At 63.6% G+C, this 22104-nt stretch overlaps 1 protein-coding gene across 4 annotated transcripts in view; it reads right to left on the bottom strand.

Moving 5' to 3' along the window:
- Positions 1–1731: 1731 nt before the first annotated feature.
- Positions 1732–22104, bottom strand: part of EBF4 (EBF family member 4) — a 99754-nt gene continuing 79381 nt past the window's right edge. The window contains exons 13-18 of one of the 4 annotated variants that reach the window (XM_073343083.1): positions 9272–9337; positions 7913–8090; positions 7316–7501; positions 6575–6778; positions 4645–4715; positions 1732–3918 (exon numbers count right to left, since the gene is read on the bottom strand). In XM_073343083.1, coding sequence (XP_073199184.1) covers positions 3823–3918; positions 4645–4715; positions 6575–6778; positions 7316–7501; positions 7913–8090; positions 9272–9337 — 801 coding nt within the window. In that variant the 3' untranslated portion in view covers positions 1732–3822. Of the gene's footprint in view, positions 3919–4644; positions 4721–6574; positions 6779–7315; positions 7502–7912; positions 8091–9271; positions 9338–22104 lie in introns of all 4 variants that reach the window. The other 3 variants (XM_073343080.1, XM_073343082.1, XM_073343081.1) reach the window with 3 other exon arrangements.

Here is a 22104-nt window from a genome sequence, read left to right as displayed (position 1 = left end):
TCCAAGGTGCTGGACCTGGCTGGGGAGGGGCTGGAGAAGGAGCCGGGGGGTGAGCTGGCCTGGAGGGGTGTGTGTGTCCCTGGCACTGGGAGGGGGTGCTGCTAAGGGTTGCTCCTGGGGAGCCCTGCAGCCAGTGGGTGTCCCCTTCCCAGGGAGGGGGCAGCCGGGCCAGGCTGGGGGTAAAATCGGGGCTTATTGGCGGGGGCTTTGAAAGGGGCCGTGAGCCAGCGAGGCGGACGCGGTGCTGGGGGGCTGGGCCATGGTCAGCACCCAATCCCTGCAGCCTGCTAAACCCATCTCCCACCCCCCCCAGCTAGCCTGGCCTCATACCCTGCCCCCATCGCGGCCCACCAGCCTGGCCTCCCGCTAGCCCTGTGCGCCCAGCGTCTCCGTAGGCTGGCATCACCCCCCCCATGACCCACCCTAGCCCAGGCCCCTCACCCCCAAGCTGGGGTCCTGTATGTGGCACAGGCCCAGCCCCCAAGTCCCCTGGCCTCAAACGCCATCAGACCAGGGCAGGGGGGGAGTCACCTTGTCCCCCAGCATGGGGCTCAGATTCTGGGGGGGCTGGACTCTCCCCCCGCATGGCTCTGCAGCTCCAGTGAGGCGGGCAGGGGGCAGGGAGAGGGTCTTTCTGGCTCTCTGCCTCCCTCCGGCTTGTGCCGAGCAGGGCCAGGCATATCTGGGCATCGCTCCTCCCAGAACCGGGTGTCGGCTGGGCTAAGGCAGCTGTGCCAGGGCTGCGGGTGCCCGGCTGGGCAGCCAAGGGGCTTTCCCCCAACTGCTGCCTGCCAGCCTGAGCCAACCCCCTCATGGGCTGGATGGAGGCTGTGAAACCCCACCGGGACCGGAGACACCCTCGGCCCGTCTCCTCACCACATGGGTAGCTCCCTGCCCCCCTACAGATGCCTTCAGCCTGGGTCCTGTGGGGAGCCGGGGCCCAGTGCTGCCCTGGGGGCTGGTCTCCCCAGTGGGGCACAAGACCGGAGAGTGAGGGGGCGGGCCGCAGGCTGGGAAACGGTGCCCAGCCTGGGCATGGCCGAGTCTCCGAGGGTAGGGCTGGGACTAGACTGGCCGCAGCACTGGAGCATGGACTCGGGGGGCCCAGCCTGCATGGGCCAGGGCGGGGGAACAGCCTGGCTCGTCCCCCAAGGGGCTTTCCCTGGAGCTCAGCTCTCCCACGCTGACCCTCAGCTGCTGCCGTGGGGAGCCGGTGCGAGTGACGCAGGATGGGGCAGCCAGGTGGTGGCAGGGGGCGCTGGCCCTGGGGCGTGCGTGCCCAGGGGTGCGGGGAGTCTCCCGTGCTTGGTGTCCAGGCTCGAGATGGGATGTCTGGCTACAAAATGCCTCGGGCTCCCCGAGCTGTTCTGGGCGGGCCAGGGGGCACTGGCCAGGGTCTCTGCCCAGGGCTATGCAGGAGGGCAGCCTGGCTGGGTGACCTTTCTGGCCTTGCATCTCTGACCCTAGGACAAGTGTGGCTGCTGGGAGTCCATGGCCAGAACCCCCTCGCCCCATAGCAGCCCTCCGCCCCACAGCCACACAGGGAGCTACATGGGCGCAAATCCACCACCATCCATGGCCTTGCTCTGGATTTTCACCAGCGTAAGCAAGCGCCGGCCCAGCCCTGAGACTTTGGCGCTGACAAAGCCTGGCCAAAGCTGGGCCTTTTGGGATTCCCCGGCCCTGGCGTGGCTCGGCGCAGGGCAGAGACGACACACGGAGCACCCGGGGAAGGCAGCGTCGGGCAGTATATTCTAGGCCCCAGCGCCTAGCGGGTGGATAAGGAGGCTAATATTCGCTTTACATGTGCTTACATTTACACAGTGCATGACGGTAGGGCCAGGGCTCCTATACAGGCTTCACAGACGACGACAGACGGAGTAAAAAAGTCAACGTGGGGGAGGCACCCACCCGGCAGCCAGAGAAACACGGAGAAGCCGGGGGCCCAGCCGGCACCAGGGCCTTCCCTTTCCCTTATTGACACAATCTGGGCCCCTCCCTGCCACCTGGGGCGAAGGAGCCCCAAACCCCTCCTGCCCCCTTTCCCGGTGCTGGAAAATACTACATCCCAGGGGTGGGGCTGGGGGGATTTATTACATCTCCAAGCCGGCAGCTCCGGCTCGGCATCTGGGCTCAGGGGCCGCGGCTCAGGCCTGGCTCTGCAGGGTTAAAACGGAGCCGAAAGGAAAAGGCCAACGCCGGCTTTACACACAGCGTTTCTCCCAGCGCGGCAGGGCCGTGCACTCCACCAAGGGCGTTGCCTTTTGCCGGAGCCGGCCTGAGCCTCTCACGCTTTGCTAATTCCTGCCCCGGGCCCGGGGAAGGGCAGAGGCCGGACCCCCAGCCCAGGGGGCCCAGGGACTCCAGGGGGCGTTGGAGGCGGCCCTGGGAGAGCAAACCAGCAGCTGGCCTGGGCTCCGGTTCCTCCTCGGCTCGCAGGGCTGGGCCCAGCCAGACCTGGCCAAGCTCCACACCAAACTACCCCGCCTAGGCTAATGAGGCTGCTCCGATGCCGGCTGCCGCGGTCCCAGCAAGCAGCCTGTGGGGGATCTGTGGGTGGGCAGCTCCACAGCTGGCTGGGAACATCTGGGAACATCCCGGTGCTGAGCGACCAGCCCACGAGCCGAGCTGGGAAGGGAGGCGCGAGGGGCTGGGGCCTGCGCGGCCAACCCCGGCAGCTGCGGTTCTAGGGCCGGGCTCTGACCGCTGCGGGCTCTGGGCTGTGCCGGGGCAGGTTCTGGTGCCGTGAGCCCCTCTTGCGTTGCCCTGGCGTCCCGGCTGGCTGCCCGGCTCCTGCCCCCCGCTCAGGTGACCCTTCCAGAGAGGCAGGAGGGAAACAAAGCGGGCGTGCTGGCAGCAAATCTCCCCAGGGTTTGCCCAGCGCACAGGAGACGGGGCATGCCCGGGGGGGGTTGGAAAAGGCACGAATTGCCCTGAGCCTCTGCCCACAAACTCCAGCCTGGCCCCTGAGCTGGGGTTTGGGGTTTTGACGTTAAAATAATGAAGTTTGGTTAATGTGGGAATGGTCAGTTCCCACCCCCAGGTCTCTGGGCTTCCCCGGACTCTGGGCAGTTAGTTCGGATGCTGTGGGGCGCAGGACACGTCGCCAGCGGCCTGCGGTCGCCCCAGTGCCCCCCCCAGAGCGAGTGAGCTGGGCCAGGCTCTGGTCAGCCCGTGGCCTGGCCCATGGTGGTGCCAGCACTCCAAAGACCAGAATCCGGCCCAGTCACTAAGTCACCCTCGGCCCCCTGCCAGCCCCCTTTCCAGATGGGGCCAAAGAGGGGCAGCCGGTCGCCAAGGCTACGGAGGGAGTCGGGCGGAGCCGGGATCAGAACCCAAGAGTCCTGGCCCCAGAGCCTGTGCTCGGGCAGCTGCCCTCTCTGAGCTCCCTTCTCAAGCCCCAGGGCAGAGCCATGGGGGAGAGCTCCCCAGCAGGGGCCCTTCCCCCCACGGCAGTGCCCCACACCTAGCCTAGCGCTGCTCGGGGGGTGTTACCGGGAGCTCACCACCTGGGGCGGCCAGGAGCGGCATTCTTGTGCCAGGCTGGGGCAGCCCGGGGGAGCTCCCTGAAGGAAGGAGCGGGAGGTGCAGTCAGAGTGAGAGACCCCTGCCCCCAGCCAGCCCCCATCCCTTTGCACTATCCCGTGGAGGGACCCAGCCTGTCCGTGCCGCCAGGCCCTGTCAGGAGCTTGGCAGGAAAACTGCCCCTGGTTAGAGGGCACGGCTTCCCCTCTGGCCGCAGCCTGGCTTCCCACCGAATCACCACTGGAGCGGGGGGGCCTGTGGGCACGAGCCCCCCACAGCCCCTGGGGGGCCCCAGAGTCAATGGTGAGGTTCGGTCCCCGTGCATGGTCTGCTCCCTCCGGGGTCCTGGTCCAGTCCCGGGTCACATGGGCAGCACGATGAGACCCGACGTGCCTGCGAGAGAAGGAGAAGGCGTTGGCCAGCATCCCTGGCGTGGGGGCTACGGGGGGCGGGGCGGGGCGGGGGGAGCGCTTGCATGCCACATGCAGCCGGGGAGAGCGGGAAGCACCAGCCCCACCAGCAGGGCGTCGTGTGGGGGAGCAGAACGGAGCTGGGAGGGGCTGGTGGCAAAGCCAGGCACCTGGGAGCCTCCCCACAACAGCGTCCCGCTGCCTGCTCCCTCCCGGGGGGCTTGTAGCTCAGCGCTGCAGATGCCGGTGCATGGAGAGAGGCGGGTAGGCATGCCAGAATCCCCAGCAGCTGTCCTGAGCCTCTCGCCCCTTCAGAGCACTGGGCAGGGCCACGAACCAAGGGCTCGCTGGGGCCCGGCCCCGCTGCCCGGGGACGTCCCGCCACCTTCCCATCCCCGCGGCAGGGATGGCCACAGCCGCGGTGTGTCCAGCCCAGGTCAGGGTATGCTGCAGGGTGGGATGCCAGGCGGTGCAGACCGGTGGCCCCGGGGCAGTCACAGGCTCTCAGAGTCTCCCCAGGCCAATGCCCTAGTCACCGGGCCGGGCCCGCTCCCATCGGCGATGCAGGGAGGCCACTGGGCGAGCCTGGGTCCCACCCAGCCCGGCTTGCAACGCGAAGATTCCCGCAATGGGGAGGGGCCCCGCCCAGAGCCCTGGGGGGCAGCCCCCCTCCTCACACGGGGGCAGCAGAGCTCGTGGACAGACCTACCGTGTCTAGGAATAGGCCAGTCCTTGGAGCGACCGAGCAGGGGGGTGAAACTTGTCGGAGTCCTCGAAAGACTGGTCTGGGCAGCCGAGCAAAGCGCAGCGGGGAGGGAAGAAAAGAGGGAAAGTGTCAACACGGGCGGGAGGGGAGAACTGGAGCCAGCGTGGCCACTTTACCCCCCAGCCCACTGGCCAATCCGCGCCCGGCCCCCAGGAATTACAGGCCCCCTGCTGCCTGTGTGAGATCCCACCCGGCCACGGCGGGCCCCGCTCTGCCCAGTCTTTGCAGGGGATTCCCACTCGGCCACGGCGGGGTCCGCTCCGCCCGGTCTCTGCAGGGGATTCCCACCCGGCCACGGCGGGCCCCGCTCCGCCCGGTCTCTGCAGGGGATTCCCACCCGGCCACGGCGGGCCCCGCTCCGCCCGGTCTCTGCAGGGGATCCCCACCCGGCCACGGCAGGCCCCGCTCTGCAGGGGATTCCCACCCGGCCACGGCGGGCCCCGCTCCGCCCGGTCTCTGCAGGGGATTCCCACCCGGCCACAGCGGGGTCCGCTCCGCCCGGTCTCTGCAGGGGATCCCCACCCGGCCACGGCGGGCCCCGCTCTGCCCAGTCTTTGCAGGGGATTCCCACTCGGCCACGGCGGGGTCCGCTCTGCCCAGTCTCTGCAGGGGATTCCCACCCGGCCACGGCGGGCCCCGCTCTGCCCGGTCTCTGCAGGGGATTCCCACCCGGCCACGGTGGGCCCCGCTCCGCCCGGTCTCTGCAGGGGATTCCCACCCGGCCACGGCGGGGTCCGCTCCGCCCGGTCTCTGCAGGGGATTCCCACCTGGCCATGGTGGGCCCCGCTCCGCCCAGTCTCTGCAGGGGATCCCCACCCGGCCACGGCGGGCCCCGCTCCGCCCGGTCTCTGCAGGGGATCCCCACCCGGCCACGGCAGGCCCCGCTCTGCAGGGGATTCCCACCCGGCCACGGCGGGGTCCGCTCCGCCCGGTCTCTGCAGCGGATTCCCACCCGGCCACGGCGGGGTCCGCTCCGCCCGGTCTCTGCAGCGGATTCCCACCCGGCCACGGCGGGCCCCGCTCCGCCCGGTCTCTGCAGGGGATCCCCACCCGGCCACGGCGGGGTCCGCTCCGCCCGGTCTCTGCAGGGGATCCCCACCCGGCCACGGCGGGGTCCGCTCCGCCCGGTCTCTGCAGGGGATCCCCACCCGGCCACGGCGGGCCCCGCTCCGCCCGGTCTCTGCAGGGGATCCCCACCCGGGCACGGCGGGCCCCGCTCCGCCCGGTCTCTGCAGGGGATCCCCACCCGGCCATGGTGGGCCCTGCTCCGCCCAGTCTCTGCAGGGGATTCCCACCTGGCCATGGTGGGCCCTGCTCCGCCCAGTCTCTGCAGGGGATCCCCACCCGGCCATAGCAGGATCCGCTCTGCCCAGTCCCTGGCCAGAGGTAGGCCTCACATCTTGGTCCAGAGAAGACGCCGGGGTTTGCGAGGAGGTGTCCCAAGGCAGGAGCAGTGGGAACGCCATGTGATCCGAAGGGAACGCATGCTAGAGCAGGCTAGAGCAGGCTAGAGCGGTGCACTGTCAACCTGCGGGACTGGCTGCCGCAGGGCGGGAGAGTGGGAAATGACTTTGACGCTTCCAAAAAGAGCAGAGGCAAAAAGCATGGGAGAGAGATGGACGCGGGCCCGGCCAGGCTCCCTGCTTGGATCCTGGGCTGGGAGCAGAGTGGGAGGGAGAGGAGCTCGGCCCCGTGGCTGGCGGGGCGGCACCCGGGTGAATACCTAGCTGTGCCCGTCCAGCACTGGCAGCGCCCATCAAGGGCATTAGTATCCCAGCCCCCTGTGGGAATCCAGGCCAAGGCTGCCCAGGGATCCAGAGGGGCGCACGGCGACCCACACGGCCGCCCAGCCCCCAGGGTGCAGCCGACTCACCCTGCAGGCTGTTCCCGTTGGTGCTGGTGCAGGTGGGGGTGGGGGAGGTGGGCGGCCGCACCACGGGGGCGAAGGCGCTCTTCTGCTTGACGGCGGAGATCATGTTGACCGGGGAGAAGGAGAAGACGCCGGCGGGGGTGGAGGAGCTGGTGCCGGACGGGAGGGTGATGGAGGACGCGCCCAGCGGGGGGCTGGAGGGCATGACTGCAGCGGGCAGAGGAGACAGTCAGACAGGCTGGCAGGGGCCCGCGGAGCAGTTGGGTCTCAGGTGTGGTCTGGGGGGGCTTGGCAGGGGACTCCGGGGGGCGCCCCCTGGCCCACCCAGCACAGGTCGTATGGTGGCGGCATGCGAGGAAGACCCTGAGAGCATGTGCAGGACGGGAGCCCATGGCACACCGCAGGGGAGGGCTGAGCAGAGGGGCTGGGCGCCGGGCAGGGGGCAGGGCTGGGGGCTCTGTGATGCCGTGGGGCAGGGCTGTATTGGGCAAGGGGCCCTGGAGACATGGGACACCTCCCCCCCAGAAGGGAGCCATTCCAATGGGGTTACAGAGCAACCTGTGGGCAGCAACCTGGGGGTCCAGTGCCCATCTGCGCTCTCTGTGGGTGGAGCCGGGGGGGTAAGGGGCTCCGGTGGAGTCACCTTTGCCCAGAGAGCCCCCCGTGCAGCCCCCTACGGACGCACGACAGGAGGTGCCCCCTGCGTAGGGTGGCAGCACCCGCCCGTGCCCCTCTGCGACTCACTGGCGTAGGGGGAGTTGGCGGTGGAGCCATTGAGGAAGCTGGGGGAGCCGGGCACCCCGAGGCCGGTCATGGCCGCCCCCCCGTAGCCGTTCATGCTGGACGTGATGGTGTTGTAGCCGGTCTGCTGCGGGGTGGAGCTGGGCACGTAGCCCCGCGGCGAGACGCTGCTCGTGTTGCGGGCATAGCCTGCGGGCGACAAGGGGCAGCGTTGGCGGGATGGCTGGGGGGGGGGGGCTGCTCCCACCGCCCGCTGATCCCGCTACCCTGGTCGCAGGGGAGGAAGGAACGCCCCCCCGGCCAGGTGCATTATGGGAGTGGGCTCCCTGGGCAGGACACGGCGCCAGACCCCCTGGCCCATCGGAAACCACGCCCAGTCCTCTCCCTTCCCTGACCCGGGCTCACCACAGACCAGCCCCCTGCACAGAGCCCCAGCCCTGTGGGCAGCTGGCAGGGCCGGAGCCGGCCGGGGGCTCGGCAGAGTCCCTAGGGCCCTGCCCCGGCCGGGGGACACAGCGCAGGACCCACCTGCTCCCCAGGGACCAGCTGGTGGCACTGAGGGCTGGTCTGGTCTGACCAGGCTCCCGCCCCTGCACGCACCTTGCTCGGTGCCCGGGGCCGAGTCGCTGATATTGATGGCCAGCTGGCTCCCGAAGGAGTTGACGCCCATCATGCCCGCGTGGGCGTGGTTCCCGGCCAGCGAGGACAGCTGGCTGGGGGTGCGCGGGACGCTGTACAGGGCCTCGGCGATGTCTGCTGCTCGCTTCAGGATGATGTCCTGCAGAGACAGGAGCTGCCCCTTACCCCTGGGGACTCGCTCCGGCCAGGGACCAGCTCGGCAGCTGCCAGGCTGGAGCATCTACCTGGCAAGCCTGGCGCGGCCAGGGCAAGGCAGCCAGGCCAGAGGGTCCCAGCCTGAGGGGCCCACCCCCCACAGCTCATTCAGACCCTTCCTGCTGGCAGGGGGCACGGGTGAGCCCCGCTGCCCGGCCGAGAGGGGTGGGGGCGGAGGCCTCCCAAACTTGTGTCATGCAGGCCTGGGACAGGCTTGGCACCAAAGGGGCTTCACAGAGCCCGAGCCCGGGGCACAGGGAGCCGAGGGGGCTGGGCCTGACCCGCGGGGGCTCCTGGGGCTTTGGTCCGCCCAGGGGGCAGGCAGCAGAGGCTGCGCTGGTGGCTCCCGGGGGCGGGGGCCGGGGAAGTGGCAGCCCCTGGACGCGGGCGGAGGCAGCTCCGGGCGCTCCTTACTCAACGGCCCTGGAATTCCTGATGCGAAGCAGATGTGGGGCTGGGCCCAGCCAGCTCCACCGCCCCTGCCTTCCCCAACGGGGCCAGGGTGGGGGGGGCGGGAACAGAGGTGGCAGGGGGATGGGGGTCACACAGTGGAGGGGGATGGATGGGGCAGTGAGGGGGTGGGAGGACATGGATGGGGTGGGGGGGCAGGGAGGGTGCAGGGAGTGGAGGGGATGGACGAGGCAGTGAAGGGGTGGGGGTGGGGCTGTGCATGGGGTGTTATCTGACCCAATCTCTGTCCCACGGTGTCAGACCGTGCCCACCCCCGGTCCTGGGCTCGGGGAGGCGGGCACTGACGCCAGATGGCCCCTCGGGTCCCAGCTCGTGGTCACAGAGCCAGTCACAGAGTGAGGGTCATGGGGGGCCGGGACAGGTCCCGCTGGGCAGGAGACTGCCACTGCTCACAGTCTCCCCAGGCCCCAGGCTCTGGCTGGGAGGTGGCAGGACCAGACCAGGACCAGATCTGTCCCGACTCCTGCCTGGGTGCCAGAGTGGGGCTGTCGCGCCATCAGAGACTTTGGTCACCAAGCCACGTCAGGCAGCTCCGGCTGGGCCAATGCCCAGGAAGGGGGGTCAGACGCCCTGGTGACGGGCAGGCAGACGGGGCATTCTCCCACCCCCCTCGTCCCAGCCAGAGTCTTCAGCTGGGCGCCAGTTCTGTGGTACCTGGTTATTGTGCGGCATCCCGTACAGGGCCTCCACCAGGTCTGCTGCCCTCTTCAGCAAGACTTCCTGGGGGGACAGAGGGGGCTCAGAGGTGGCCGGCGGGGGCTCCGCCTGGCGTCTCCAGGCTGGTAACACTCAGCAGAAGGAGAGTTCTCCTGTCGCCTCTCAATGGTGCTGCACGCCCCAGCACGCCCGGCGCGCTAATCCCTGGCTTCTCCACAGCGCCACCCACAAAGCCAGATGCTCGGCAGGCCCCTCGCCCGCCCAGTCCCACCTCTGCGGGGCTGCACGGTGCCCATCACCATTGGGACGGGGTGGCCCGGCCATGCCCTGCCTCTGCCCAAATCCACGTGCGTGCCCATTCCCACCTCCACAGCGCCACTTGCCTCTGGGCATCACCCCAATGTGATAGATAGCTTATCTATTACCAGCAGGAGAGTGAGTTTGTGTGTGGGGGGGGGGGGGTGAGAAAACCTGGATTTGTGCTGGAAATGGCCCACCTTGATTACCATGCACATTGTAGGGAGAGTGGTCACTTTGGATGGGCTATCACCAGCAGGAGAGTGAGTTTGTGTGGGGGGGGGGTGGGGGGGTGAGAAAACCTGGGTTTGTGCTGGAAATGGCCCACCTTGATTATCATGCACATTGTAGGGAGAGTCGTCACTTTGGATGGGCTATCACCAGCAGGAGAGTGAGTTTGTGTGTGTGGTTTTTGGAGGGGGGTGAGGGGGTGAGAAAACCTGGATTTGTGCTGGAAATGGCCCACCTGATGATCACTTTAGATAAGCTATTACCAGCAGGACAGTGGGGCGGGAGGAGGTATTTTTTCATATTCTCTGTGTGTATATAAAGTCTGCTGCAGTTTCCACGGCATGCATCCGATGCAGTGAGCCGTAGCTCACGGAAGCTCATGCTCAGATAAATGGGTTAGTCTCTACGGTGCCCAAGTCCTCCTTTGCTTTTTGGTGTTCTAGGGACTGTTTTGAGCTGCCCCCCCACGGATCCCATCGATATCCCACATAGTCCCGTGGGAGGTGCTAATTCCCACCATACTGTGAGCTCCTGTGACCGTGTAACTCACCAGACGGGGGAGGGCCAGGAGGGTGGGAAGTGCTGGTCTCCAGCAGAAGGTGTTATGTCCTGCCCGACACGAGTCGGGCAAGTGGATTCCTCCTGCCAGCTGCGTTCGCCGCTCAGAGCACGTGGGGAGAGGGGGATAAAACCCCTAAGGAGAAGGAACTGTGTCTTGACGCGGCTTGGACTCTGGGGGGCAAGGTTTCCAGGCATAAGCAAGAGAGCCCCAGTGCTTAGCCTGGGTTAGCCCTAAAGGTCATACAGAGCTCTCTTATGATCGAAGCTTCTCTTACCTTTTGAAACTTAAGACTGTAACTCATTTGTGTATCTATGTTTACCTGCTTTAGCCTTGTAAATAAGTCTCGCTTCCTGTTCCTATTAATACACCTGTAGACAGTTTATTACAAGATGGGCTACAGGGGTTCTCTTTGGTGTGCAATCGACCGGGGGTCAGTGACTGGTCCTTGGGCACTGGCAGTAACCCGTATGTTACTGAGATTCTTTGGGACCATCTGTCACACAGGCAGGCTCAGCTGGGTGGCGAGACAGACCGCTGCGCCCAAGGGGACGTCTGTGACTCCGTGCTCAGGCAGTTATGGGGCCTGAGGAGTTTGCACTCGGTAATTGATTGGTGAAATCTGAGCACAGATCTCCCAGCCAATGTGAGGCTTGTGCCCTGGTTCCTGGCAGCCTGCCCTGAGATTGGGGCTCGTGCTCCTGAGTCCCGGCAGGGCAGCCTGATGCGACCCCCAACATCCAGGTGTCACCGACGCTCCTGACCGCACCTCAGGGTTCTCCTATTCTATGCCGTCTTTCCCCTCCTTACGGGCTATTTCCATGCCCCACTCCTGCCGCAATTTGTCCTGAATAGATACTCTCAGTCCTGTCCCACCAAAGGCAGCATCCTTAAACTTGGTCAAGCTGGTTTCCCCGCTCAGGCAATCTCCTTCGCATAGCCATTGTTCAGACAGAGCCCAGTCCTTCGGGTTAATGACTCGTCCTTGTCCCTGCTCTGGTAGCTGCCAGCTCTAGCAATGGGGATTCCACATCCACCCTGGTAGAGCAATTTCTTAATAACAAGGTCCTAGAATCATAGAACTGGAAGGGACCTCGAGAGGTCTCCTAGTCCAGTCCCCGGCACTCTGGCAGGACTAAGTATTATCTAGCCCATCCCTGACAGGTGTGTGTCTAACCTGCTCCTAAACATCTCCAGTGATGGGGATTCCACCACCTCCCTGGGCAATTTATTCCAGTGCTTCACCACCCTGACAGTTAGGAAGTTTTTCCTAATGTCCAGCCTAAACCTCCCTGGCTGCAATTTAAGTCCATTGCGTCTTGTCCCATCCTCAGAGGTTAACGAGAACAATTTTTCTCCCTCCTTGTAACATTTTATGTACTTGAAAACTGTTCTCATGTCCCCTCTCCGTCTTCTCTTCTCCAAACTAAACAATCCCAATTTTTTCAATCTTCCCTCATAGGTCCTGTTTTCTAGACCTTTGATCGTTTTTGTTGCTCTTCTCTGGACTCTCCAATTTGTCCACATCCCTCCTGAAATGTGGTGCCCAGAACTGGACATGCTACTCCAGCTGAGGCCGTATCAGTGTGGAGTAGAGTGGAAGAATTACTTCTCGTGCCCCGCTAATACATCCCAGAATGATGTTTTTCATGATCACCATCAGCCCCTGCCTTCATTATCCATTGTCTCATACAATGACACATTGTGTGCACATATTCAGTATCAGGGGTAGCCGTATTAGCCTCTAGCCACAAAAACAACAAGGAGTCTGGTGGCACCTAACGTTTATTTGGGCATAAGCTTTTGTGGATAAAAAACCACCCAGGAAAGCTTATGCCCAAATAAATGTGTTAGTCTTTAACCGGACATATTCAGTGTGAGTGACCCTGTCAAACACTCCCATGGTTCTCTAGTCACTCAAGAGGGCTCAGGGGTGAGCTCCAATCTTTCCAACACATTTTCTTTACACATCTTGTCCACCTCAGCATCGCCCTCCACCGGATCATTACAAACTTGCCTGGCTTTCTCAGCTGATCTGGTTAAGAGGACAGGCATCTGCTTGTCCTCTGGGACACTGCACACCCCACAGTCTCTCAAAAGCTCAAAGGCAGACAGGAACTCTTCTCTGCAGTCAGGCAGACTTTCTCCCACTCCGTGGTGCTGGGAGGCGGTGTGTGGGGGGACGGACTAGAAACTCCTTTCGCTGCCCCAGTCCTTTGGGATGCACTGCTGGACCTCCCACCTGCCTCTGGTGGGGTCTGCCAGTGTCTGGGCTGCTTCAGTCTTCCTGACCCACAGTTCCCCCATCAGTCTCTCGTGCTCATGTTCTCCCTGGGCTCTCAGGGGTTGCAGTCGGGCCAGTTCCCCTGCGGTGGGCTCCTCTGTGGCATCTGGGGCTGGAGGGTCCTGGGGCTTCACCACTTCTTCTTCCCCGGGCATCCAAGCTCTCAGCGCCTGATCTGGGGTTTTCCTGTTATGGGATATTCCCCTCTGCAAACGGATCTGTTCCAGGTCTTTCCCCCCATGGGTCACTCGTGTCTATTCTGTGACCTGGGCAATTTTCAATATCAAGTTTACACTTCTAACAGTGCTGGGGTCCTGATCGGTAAACATCACTCATCTGGGGGACGTGATGCCTGCCACGGCTACGCGGGCGTCAGGCTGCCCTGCAGGGCTCCAGAGAGTGAGAACCAACCTCAGGGCAGGCTGTCAGGAGCCAGGGCACAGAGCCCAAACGGGCTGTGAGTTCTGTACTTCCATTTCACCAACCAATCATCAAGTGTAAACTCCTCACACACCATAACAGCCTCAACATGGAGTCACAGACAGTCCCCTTGGGTGCTCTGATCTCTCTTGCCCCCCTTGTGAGCCTGCCTTAGTGACAGCTGGTCCCTTACACCAAGAATCACAGCAATATTCAGCTTACTTCCCATCCCAAAGGACCAGTCACTTACCCCAGGTCAGTTGCACCTTAGATCTCACACCAGAGACACAATAAACTATCTAACGATTAACTACAAAAAGGAAATGAGAATTATTTACAAGTTTAAAGCCGTAAACATACACACACACACGAGTTCCAATCTTAAGCTTCGAAAGGTAACCCAACCTTCTATAATAAACAAGCTCTTTATGTCCTTTAGGGTTAACCTAGGCTAAGCACTGGGGATCTTTTGCTTATGCCAAGAAACCTCACCCTCCAGGGTTTTTATTCCTTTCCCACCACGTGCTCTGAGCTGCAAACTCAGCTGACGGGAGGAATCCACTTGCATGACTCGTCTTCACGGAGGGAGGGCAGAACAGCCAATGTCTTTTGTCCTCTTTAATGTCCCACAATAGTCCGTCTGGTGTTGCTGGGCCTTCCCTGTGGGCCAGGATGTAACACCTTCTGTTGGAGACCAGCACTTCACAACAGTTACTGTCTCTCTCCTGTCTGGTGAGTTACAATGTCAGAGAGGCTCCCAATACAACTGCTTAAATAGCACCTTACAGTACGGGACACAGATGCAGTAAGTGAGATTAATGCTGGCAGCAACCCACAAGAGTTCAGTAAAGTCTAAACACCAAAAACATTCTTATAACCCTAACCCTATTTTACAAGCACTAACGGGGCAGGGGGGGCAGGCAGATCCCAGATACATATTTGTCAGTGTTCAGTTCAGCCATAGAGACCTTGGCATGAGCTGGCAGCAGGTCTGCCAGTGTCGCCCCCACTCTATGCACCTCCTGGACCCGCAGCTCAGTGCTCAGAGCATTAGTGTATCCCCCACAAACGGGCCCATCAACAACCTCACCCCAAAACCCTACACTAGCTGCTTGTCCCCCAACTCCTTCTGGCGTGGGGAGCTCTCCATGGATCCAAGACGTTCTGTTTGCCCCGGGTGTTGGCTTGTGGCTAGGGGTCAGGGATGGGGGTGTGGGCTGGCCGTGGAGTGGGGGCTTGTGGCTCCTGGAGGGGACTCTCGCTCCCTGAGGCTGCATTCACCTGGCGGAGTTGAAGAATGGGCTGTTCCCCCAGGGAGGGGGGGATCCGAGTTACAGCTGGGGCCCCCTGCCCCTTGTTCCCTGCCCGTGCCCGAGTCCACTAGGGAGAATGCGCAGGGGCGAGGGGTGCGGGGCTGTTAGAGCCCCCGCGAGCCGTTGGCATACACTGGATTGCAGCTGGCCCTGTCAGTGCACTGGCTGGGTCCTGTCTCCTGGGCTCTGCTCCTCATCTCGCCCTTGGGGGTGGGCGTGGGGCTGAGGTACTGGCCATGCCCAGGAGGCCTGTGTAAGGGGAGGAGTCCCAGGATGGGGGGGCCCAAGGAGGAGCTCGGGTTGGAGCAATACACACCCCAAGAAGGAGGAGAATCAGCTGGCCCCACTGCAGGATTCCCAGGGAACCTGGCAACCACCAGCCAGAGTCATGGGGCTCCCGGTGCCAGGGGGCCCGTTGGGGCATGGCCAGGCGCCCGGCTGCCCATAGACTGGGAGAGCCCTGTGACAGTTCCCTGCTTGGGCAGCGTGAGAGCAAGCGGGCACAGAGGCGCTCCACACCCTGCAGGGGCCTAGCCAGGCGGGTCAGAGGCAGGGCCATGCCCAGGGTGCCCCCTGCAAGGCAGTGTGGGGGGAGAGCACGACAAACCACGAGTGAGCAGGCTTCCCCTGCTACCTCCAGAGGCACTGGGGCAGAGCCAGCCAGGGGAGAGCGCCCCCCACAGAGCCCCTCCCCGCTCCCGGCAGCACAGCGCCCCCTAGCAGCATGCTGGGGACTGGGGAGAGTGCCCCCCACAGAGCCCCTCCCCGCTCCCGGCAGCACAGCGCCCCCTAGCAGCATGCTGGGGACTGGGGAGAGCGCCCCCCACAGAGCCCCTCCCTGCTCCCGGCAGCACAGCGCCCCCTAGCACCTTGCTGGGGACTGGGGAGAGCGCCCCCTACAGAGCCCCTCCCTGCTCCCGGCAGCACAGCGCCCCCTAGCAGCATGCTGGGGACTGGGGAGAGCGCCCCCTACAGAGCCCCTCCCCGCTCCCGGCAGCACAGCGCCCCCTAGCAGCATGCTGGGGACTGGGGAGAGCGCCCCCTACAGAGCCCCTCCCTGCTCCCGGCAGCACAGCGCCCCCTAGCACCTTGCTGGGGACTGGGGAGAGCGCCCCCTACAGAGCCCCTCCCTGCTCCCGGCAGCACAGCGCCCCCTAGCAGCATGCTGGGGACTGGGGAGAGCGCCCCCCACAGAGCCCCTCCCCGCTCCCGGCAGCACAGCGCCCCCTAGCACCTTGCTGTGGACTGAGGAGAGCGCCCCCTACAGAGCCCCTCCCCGCTCCCGGCAGCACAGCGCCCCCTAGCAGCATGCTGGGGACTGGGGAGAGCGCCCCCTACAGAGCCCCTCCCTGCTCCCGGCAGCACAGCGCCCCCTAGCAGCATGCTGGGGACTGGGGAGAGCGCCCCCCACAGAGCCCCTCCCTGCTCCCGGCAGCACAGCGCCCCCTAGCAGCATGCTGGGGACTGGGGAGAGCGCCCCCCACAGAGCCCCTCCCCGCTCCCGGCAGCACAGCGCCCCCTAGTGCTGTACTGGGGCATCGGGGCCAGCCCTGGTTGATTCGCCATGGCTGGCCTCAGGACCCCTTGCCCACCTTTGGCCGAGCTCAGGTTTCCACAGAGGACGCTGGCAGAACCCCAAAGCGCCTGCAGACACTGAAGTGACGAAATGCCGGCCAAGGGCCCCGCTCCCGGCACCGGCGCGGATGCACGAACGGCTCCTTCCACCGGGCTGCGCACCCTGTCATCAGCCGGCCATCCCGGGCCTCCCCACGCCAATCACAGGGCCGAACGGTGACTGCCCGCGGCGCGGCTTTCCCCAACGCCCCTGCCACGCTCCCTGGGGCTGATCCGGCGGGAGACCCTGGCTGGCTCCAGGGGCTGGGATCAGGCCCTCGGACTGCCAGCTCCTCGGGCAGGGACCAGCGCTTCGTGTCTGGGCCGTGCCTGGCGCAGGGGGGCCTGTGGCCCAGGGATCCATAGATTCATAAATCCCAGGGCCGGAAGGGACCACTGTGCTCACCTCGTCTGACCCCTGGAGAACAGGCCAGAGACCCGCCCCACAGCAATTCCTTTGGCCCTAGGCCTTACCCTGCCAGGGTGTTGAAAGCTCCCAGGAAATACGGCCCAAGAGGGAGCGATCCCGCTTGCCTGGCTACACCCCCGAGTCACACTGGTTTACTTTAAATCAGGTTCCAAGCAGTTCAGTGAGAGCGCTGCGGAGCCAGTGTGGACACGCCGACCGCCGTCGATTCCTCCCCCGTGCCAGGGAAATGGGTCCAGGCCACGCTCCCTCTGGAGTCCGGGCGTCCACATGGCAAGGGGGCCACTGCACCACTTCCAGCCCAGCCCTGCAGCCCTGTCTGCGCTGAGCCGTAACCCGGCGGGCGGGCGGGCGGGCGGGCGGGGCTGGAAGTGCAGCAGCCGGTCCTGAGGAGCGCCAGGCGCGGCCACTCCTATTCGATCCCCGGGGACAAGCCCCGTGTCCGGTGCAGCGCAGAGCCGTGGGCCTCGGGCCCAGAGCGGGCAGCCGGACGCACCCGGGCTCCCCAGTCCCGGGGCCGCAAGGGGGCTGCCGGGAGGGGTGACGCGAGGGACGGGCAGGGCGGGGCGCTCTCTGGAGAGGGCGCATCCAGCGAGATTTTATCCCCAGGGGTCAACCATAAAGCCACAGCTGGAGGTACGGGGGCCCCTTTCTCCTCTCTCCAGTCCCGGCCCCCCCGGCCCGCCCCAGCCTCCCGTCACCCCGGCCCCACAGGCCTCTGCCCACACGGACACCGGACAGCAACCGGACGCTGGGGGGCAGGCAGGGCCGTGCTGTAACGGGGGTCTGCCAATAGAGGGTGCACGGGTGCACCCTTCCCTGGATACACCCCCCGCCCCAGTACACAACACACACACACACGGGTACACAACACATGTGCCCCCGATACACAACACAACACACTCACCCCGATACACAACACACCCACTCACATCCTGATACACAACACACATGCCGTGATACACAACACAACACACTCACCCCGATGCACAACACACCCACTCACATCCCCTATACACAACACATGTGCCCCCGATACACAACACAACACACTCACCCCGATACACAACACACCCACTCACATCCTGATACACAACACACATGCCCTGATACACAACACACTCACCCCGATGCACAACACACCCACTCACATCCTGATACACAACACACATGCCCTGATACACAACACAACACACTCACCCCGATACACAACACACCCACTCACATCCCCTATACACAACACATGTGCCCCCGATACACAACACAACACACTCACCCCGATACACAACACACCCACTCACATCCTGATACACAACACACATGCCCTGATACACAACACACTCACCCCGATGCACAACACACCCACTCACATCCTGATACACAACACACATGCCCTGATACACAACACACTCACCCCGATGCACAACACACCCACTCACATCCCCTATACACAACACATGTGCCCCCGATACACAACACAACACACTCACCCCGATGCACAACACACCCACTCACATCCTGATACACAACACACATGCCCTGATACACAACACACTCACCCCGATGCACAACACACCCACTCACATCCCCTATACACAACACATGTGCCCCCGATACACAACACAACACACTCACCCTGATGCACAACACACCCACTCACATCCCCTATACACAACACATGTGCCCCCGATACACAACACAACACACTCACCCCGATACACAACACACCCACTCACATCCTGATACACAATACACATGCCCTGATACACAACACACTCACCCCAATACACAACACACTCACATCCTGATACACAACTCACCCGCCCCATACACACATACATCCCGATATACAACACCCCCCCAATACGCAGCACCCCCGATACACCCCCCCACCTCGATACACAACACACTCACCCCAATATGCAGCACCCCGATACACACACCCCCACACCCCCAATACGCAACACCCACTGAGATACAACACCAGACACACCGATACACAACACACCCACCCCAATACACACACACATCCCCAATATGTAACACACATTCATCCACAGATACACAACACCCCTCCCCAATAGGCAGCACCCCCAATACACAACACACACTCACCCACACTGGTACACAACACACACATCCCCGATATACAACACACACAGCACCCCAGCCCAGGCCCCTCCATGGGAAGCTGGTCTGTGGGGCGACGGGCACAGAGAAGGAGTCTGCCAGGCCTCGGCCCCCCGCCCGGTTCCCAGCTGTTTGCCCAGGGCCCCCTGGCGGGCGGCAACGGCGTGTGTGGGGGCGAGGTGGGCAGCGCCCCGTCCGTCCAGCCCCCCGCCCCCAGCCACTGAGATCCGCGGTATTGACTTGCTGTCAAGCTAAGCACGGACAATCGCGGCCACGCGCTCGCTGGCCGTCTGTAATCCCTGTCCGATCAATGCCGCCATGGAGAAGCCCGGCTGCGGCCCGCACCCGCTGACCGCTCGCTCAGGCTGATCGCCAGCGTGGGTGGTACTGACCCTGGGATTGCTGGGGCGCGGGCAGGTGGCGGGGGGGCAGCGACTGCCCTTCTCCAGGCACCCCTGGCCCCCGGCCTGGGCCGGCTATGCCGAGCCAGCCAGCTGGTTACGGCTGGGGCTGAATGCAGCCAATACCCCCGCGCCCACCACGTGTCTCAGCTATGGGCACGGGCTGGGGGCACAAAGCCTCCCAGCCATGGGGGGGGCAGGGGGGCCCCTCATCTGGGCCGCAGCACGGACACAGTGCCCTTCCCCTCCCGGGAACCCGATCAGCAGCCCCAGCCAGTGCTGAGCTGGGAACCAGGGTGGGGTGGGTGGCCCCGTGTGACGAAGTGGGCCTGTTCTTAATGTTTCCTCCGAATATTGTGGGGGTGCCTCAGTTTCCCCTATGCAGTTCTTAAGTATCTAGGGGGTGGGGTAAGGGTGTATGATCATTGCAGAGCCCTAGAGGGCAGGTGTGTGCAGGGGTCTGGACACAGAGAATGGCCGACACCCTGTTTCCTGGCAACTGATGGCCTGGGCCCTTCCCCCCCTGCAAGGTGAAAGCTGAAGGGTTGGAGAACAAAGGAATCAGGTGACCACCTGGCCCAGGAAAGGAACAAAGCCCAGAGGAGGAGGGGCTGGAGGGAGTTTCAGTTTTGGGGCTGGCTGGGACATGGAGTGAAGGGCAGACGTGGTTGTCTGGCTCACTGGCCCCAAAATGGACCCAGCTGAGGGGTCCCGTTCTCTGCACCTGCAAGCTCTGTTTTAGACCATGTTCCTGTCGTCTAACAAACCTTCTGTTTTACTGGCTGGCTGAGAGTCCCGTCTGACTGTGAAGTTGGGGTGCCGGACCCTCTGGCTTCCTCAGGAGCCCCGCCTGAGCGGACTGGCTGGGGGAAGCGCACGGAGGGGCAGAGGATGCTGAATGCTCCGAGGTCAGGCCCAGGAAGGTGGAAGCTGTGTGAGCTGTGTGTCCTGCAGACAGGCTGCTCACAGAAAGGCGACTGCCCCAGAGTCCTGACTGGCTTCATGGGGAGCAGTTCCAGAGCATCGCCCAGGGACTCCGTGACAACTGGTGGCAGCGGTGGGATGTACTGCACCCCGTGGATGGCGCTTCCTGCAGTAAGTGACTGGGGAGCAGTAACACGAAGGGGGACCGCCGAGGACCAGGCCTGCTGAAGGCTCAGAGAGGAGCGGTTTCGGGGGGCGGTTAACCCCTGGGAGTGTGTGACCAGCGAGAAGGACTGTGCAGTAATGGGGTCCCCCTGGGGACTGCAGTGAGCAGTCTCAGGGGCGGAGGAGCCTGCAGCTTGGCGCGGGGAGAGAGAAGGACTTTTGCAGTAACAGGGTTCCCCTGGGGATTGCAGCGACCAGTCCAAGGGGCGGAGGAGTCTGCAGCTCGACCCTGGCAAAGAGGTGGTGACCTCGAGAAGGGCTGGCACACTAGGGGTTCTCCCTGGAAACCGTGGGGAGCTGAGAACACACGGGCCTCTGAGTCCACAACAACTTGGGAAGAGCGGAGTGACGGCCTGTCCCAGTCTCCTTAAGAAGGACATTGTAACCCTGTGCAGAAAGAGAGGGTTGAGCGTTGGAAAGTTCACCAAAGCAGAGTTAACCGTGCAGCTGGAGGAGGATGACCGCTCTAAGGAACAGATTCCTGACCCCAAATGGGGCTATAGCAGGATCTGGGAGCAGCTGGAGTGGGAGCCAGGCATCGCCAAGACTCCTGTCCCCGACCAGACGAGGGTCTTCACGATCGGGTTCCCCATCGGGGGATCGAGACGGACGGGATTGGAGCTGAGTCCGAGAGAGCAAGAGGACTGTGAGAGACAGCGAGAGCCCGAGAAAGAGCTGCAGAAGCAGCAGCAGCATGAACTGGCGGTGGGGGAGCGGAGAGGCCTAGGGGACCCCCCAGGGGTGAGTGGGGATAGATCCCGGGGGGCCAGTTCCGCAGGGAACCTCGAGACTAAATTGCTGCCCCTAGTTAAGGGGGGCGGGGTGGATGCCCACCTCACTGCCTTTGAGCAGGCTGGCGATTTGAACCAAGGGGACCCTGCGGAAAAGCCCCGGTGTCTAGCTCCCTTGCTGGGTCCCAAGGCCACAGACTCCATCAGCCAGATGGGTGGGGAGGTGGACAGGCTCCCACTCCTGACACCAACCTATATGTCTGTGTAGAGTTTCCTGGGGCCAGGCCCCTCGGACCCCCAGTGGGAGCGGAAGGTGATGGTCAATGGGGAGACATTCCTGGGGTGGCGAGATCCTGGGACAGAGAGAACTGGTGTCAGACCCTGGGTGGTGCAGCCTCAGATGCTGAGGGGCGCTGTGAGCTGGGTGAGGGTCCCAGGGACGAAGCCCCTCGCCTTCCCTATGGCCCAGATCCCTGTGCAGACCCAGGAGGAGTGGGGCTGGCTGGTCGTTGGGGTGCCCCAGGACACCAGCTGCGAGACCCTGTTGTGGGGTGACTGTGTCTCTTTGGGACAGGATCCAGGCCCTGTTCCTGTAACTGCCAAGGGCTTGAATTTGAATCCAGGGAACCAATCGGCGGAGAGGGAAATGGTCAGTGAAAATGCAGATGACCTGGCTGGCAGCAGGGAGGAGCCCTTAGGCTCAGGCTACCTGCCTGCCTGTAACCAGACCCCTGGGGCTGGGTGGGACAGAGAGATGCTCCCTGCCCCCTTGCACACAAGAGTGGGGACTCTCGCTGGCTCTGATGCATTGAGGAAAGCAGTGGCCTGCCCCCACTGGGACAGCAAGGGCAGTGCTGAGCTGAGACCCCAGCTGAGTGGGGGGAGACACAGGCAGGGCAGGGGATCTGTGGGGAGTGGCAAGGTGCTTGGTAAGGAAAGTTTGGATGAGCCTAGGCAGCCTTGTGATCTGATGGCTGTGTCCAGTCAGCAGGGTGCAAAGGCGAGGAGAGTGGAAGATGAGAGTCCCGGGACCTTACCTGTTAGCTCGGTGGAGAATTGGGACAGTGAAGGAAATGGGTCTCTGTCTGTCAGGGGTATTGACTTGCCTATGGAGGGAGCTACCCTGGTCTCCAAGCAGTTGTCTGTGACCAGCCTTGTGTGCTGGGACCAGGGGAATGAGATCCCAAGCTGTGAGTCTGGTAAAGGAGAAAGTGGGTCCGGCTCTTCTTGGTCTGTGGAGCAGACAGAAGGGGCCTTTCAGCCTGTGATGGTTG

The sequence above is a fragment of the Lepidochelys kempii genome, chromosome 4 (assembly GCF_965140265.1).
Source record: "Lepidochelys kempii isolate rLepKem1 chromosome 4, rLepKem1.hap2, whole genome shotgun sequence".
NCBI lineage: Eukaryota > Metazoa > Chordata > Testudines > Cheloniidae > Lepidochelys > Lepidochelys kempii.
This window is presented reverse-complemented; position numbering and strand designations above follow the sequence as displayed.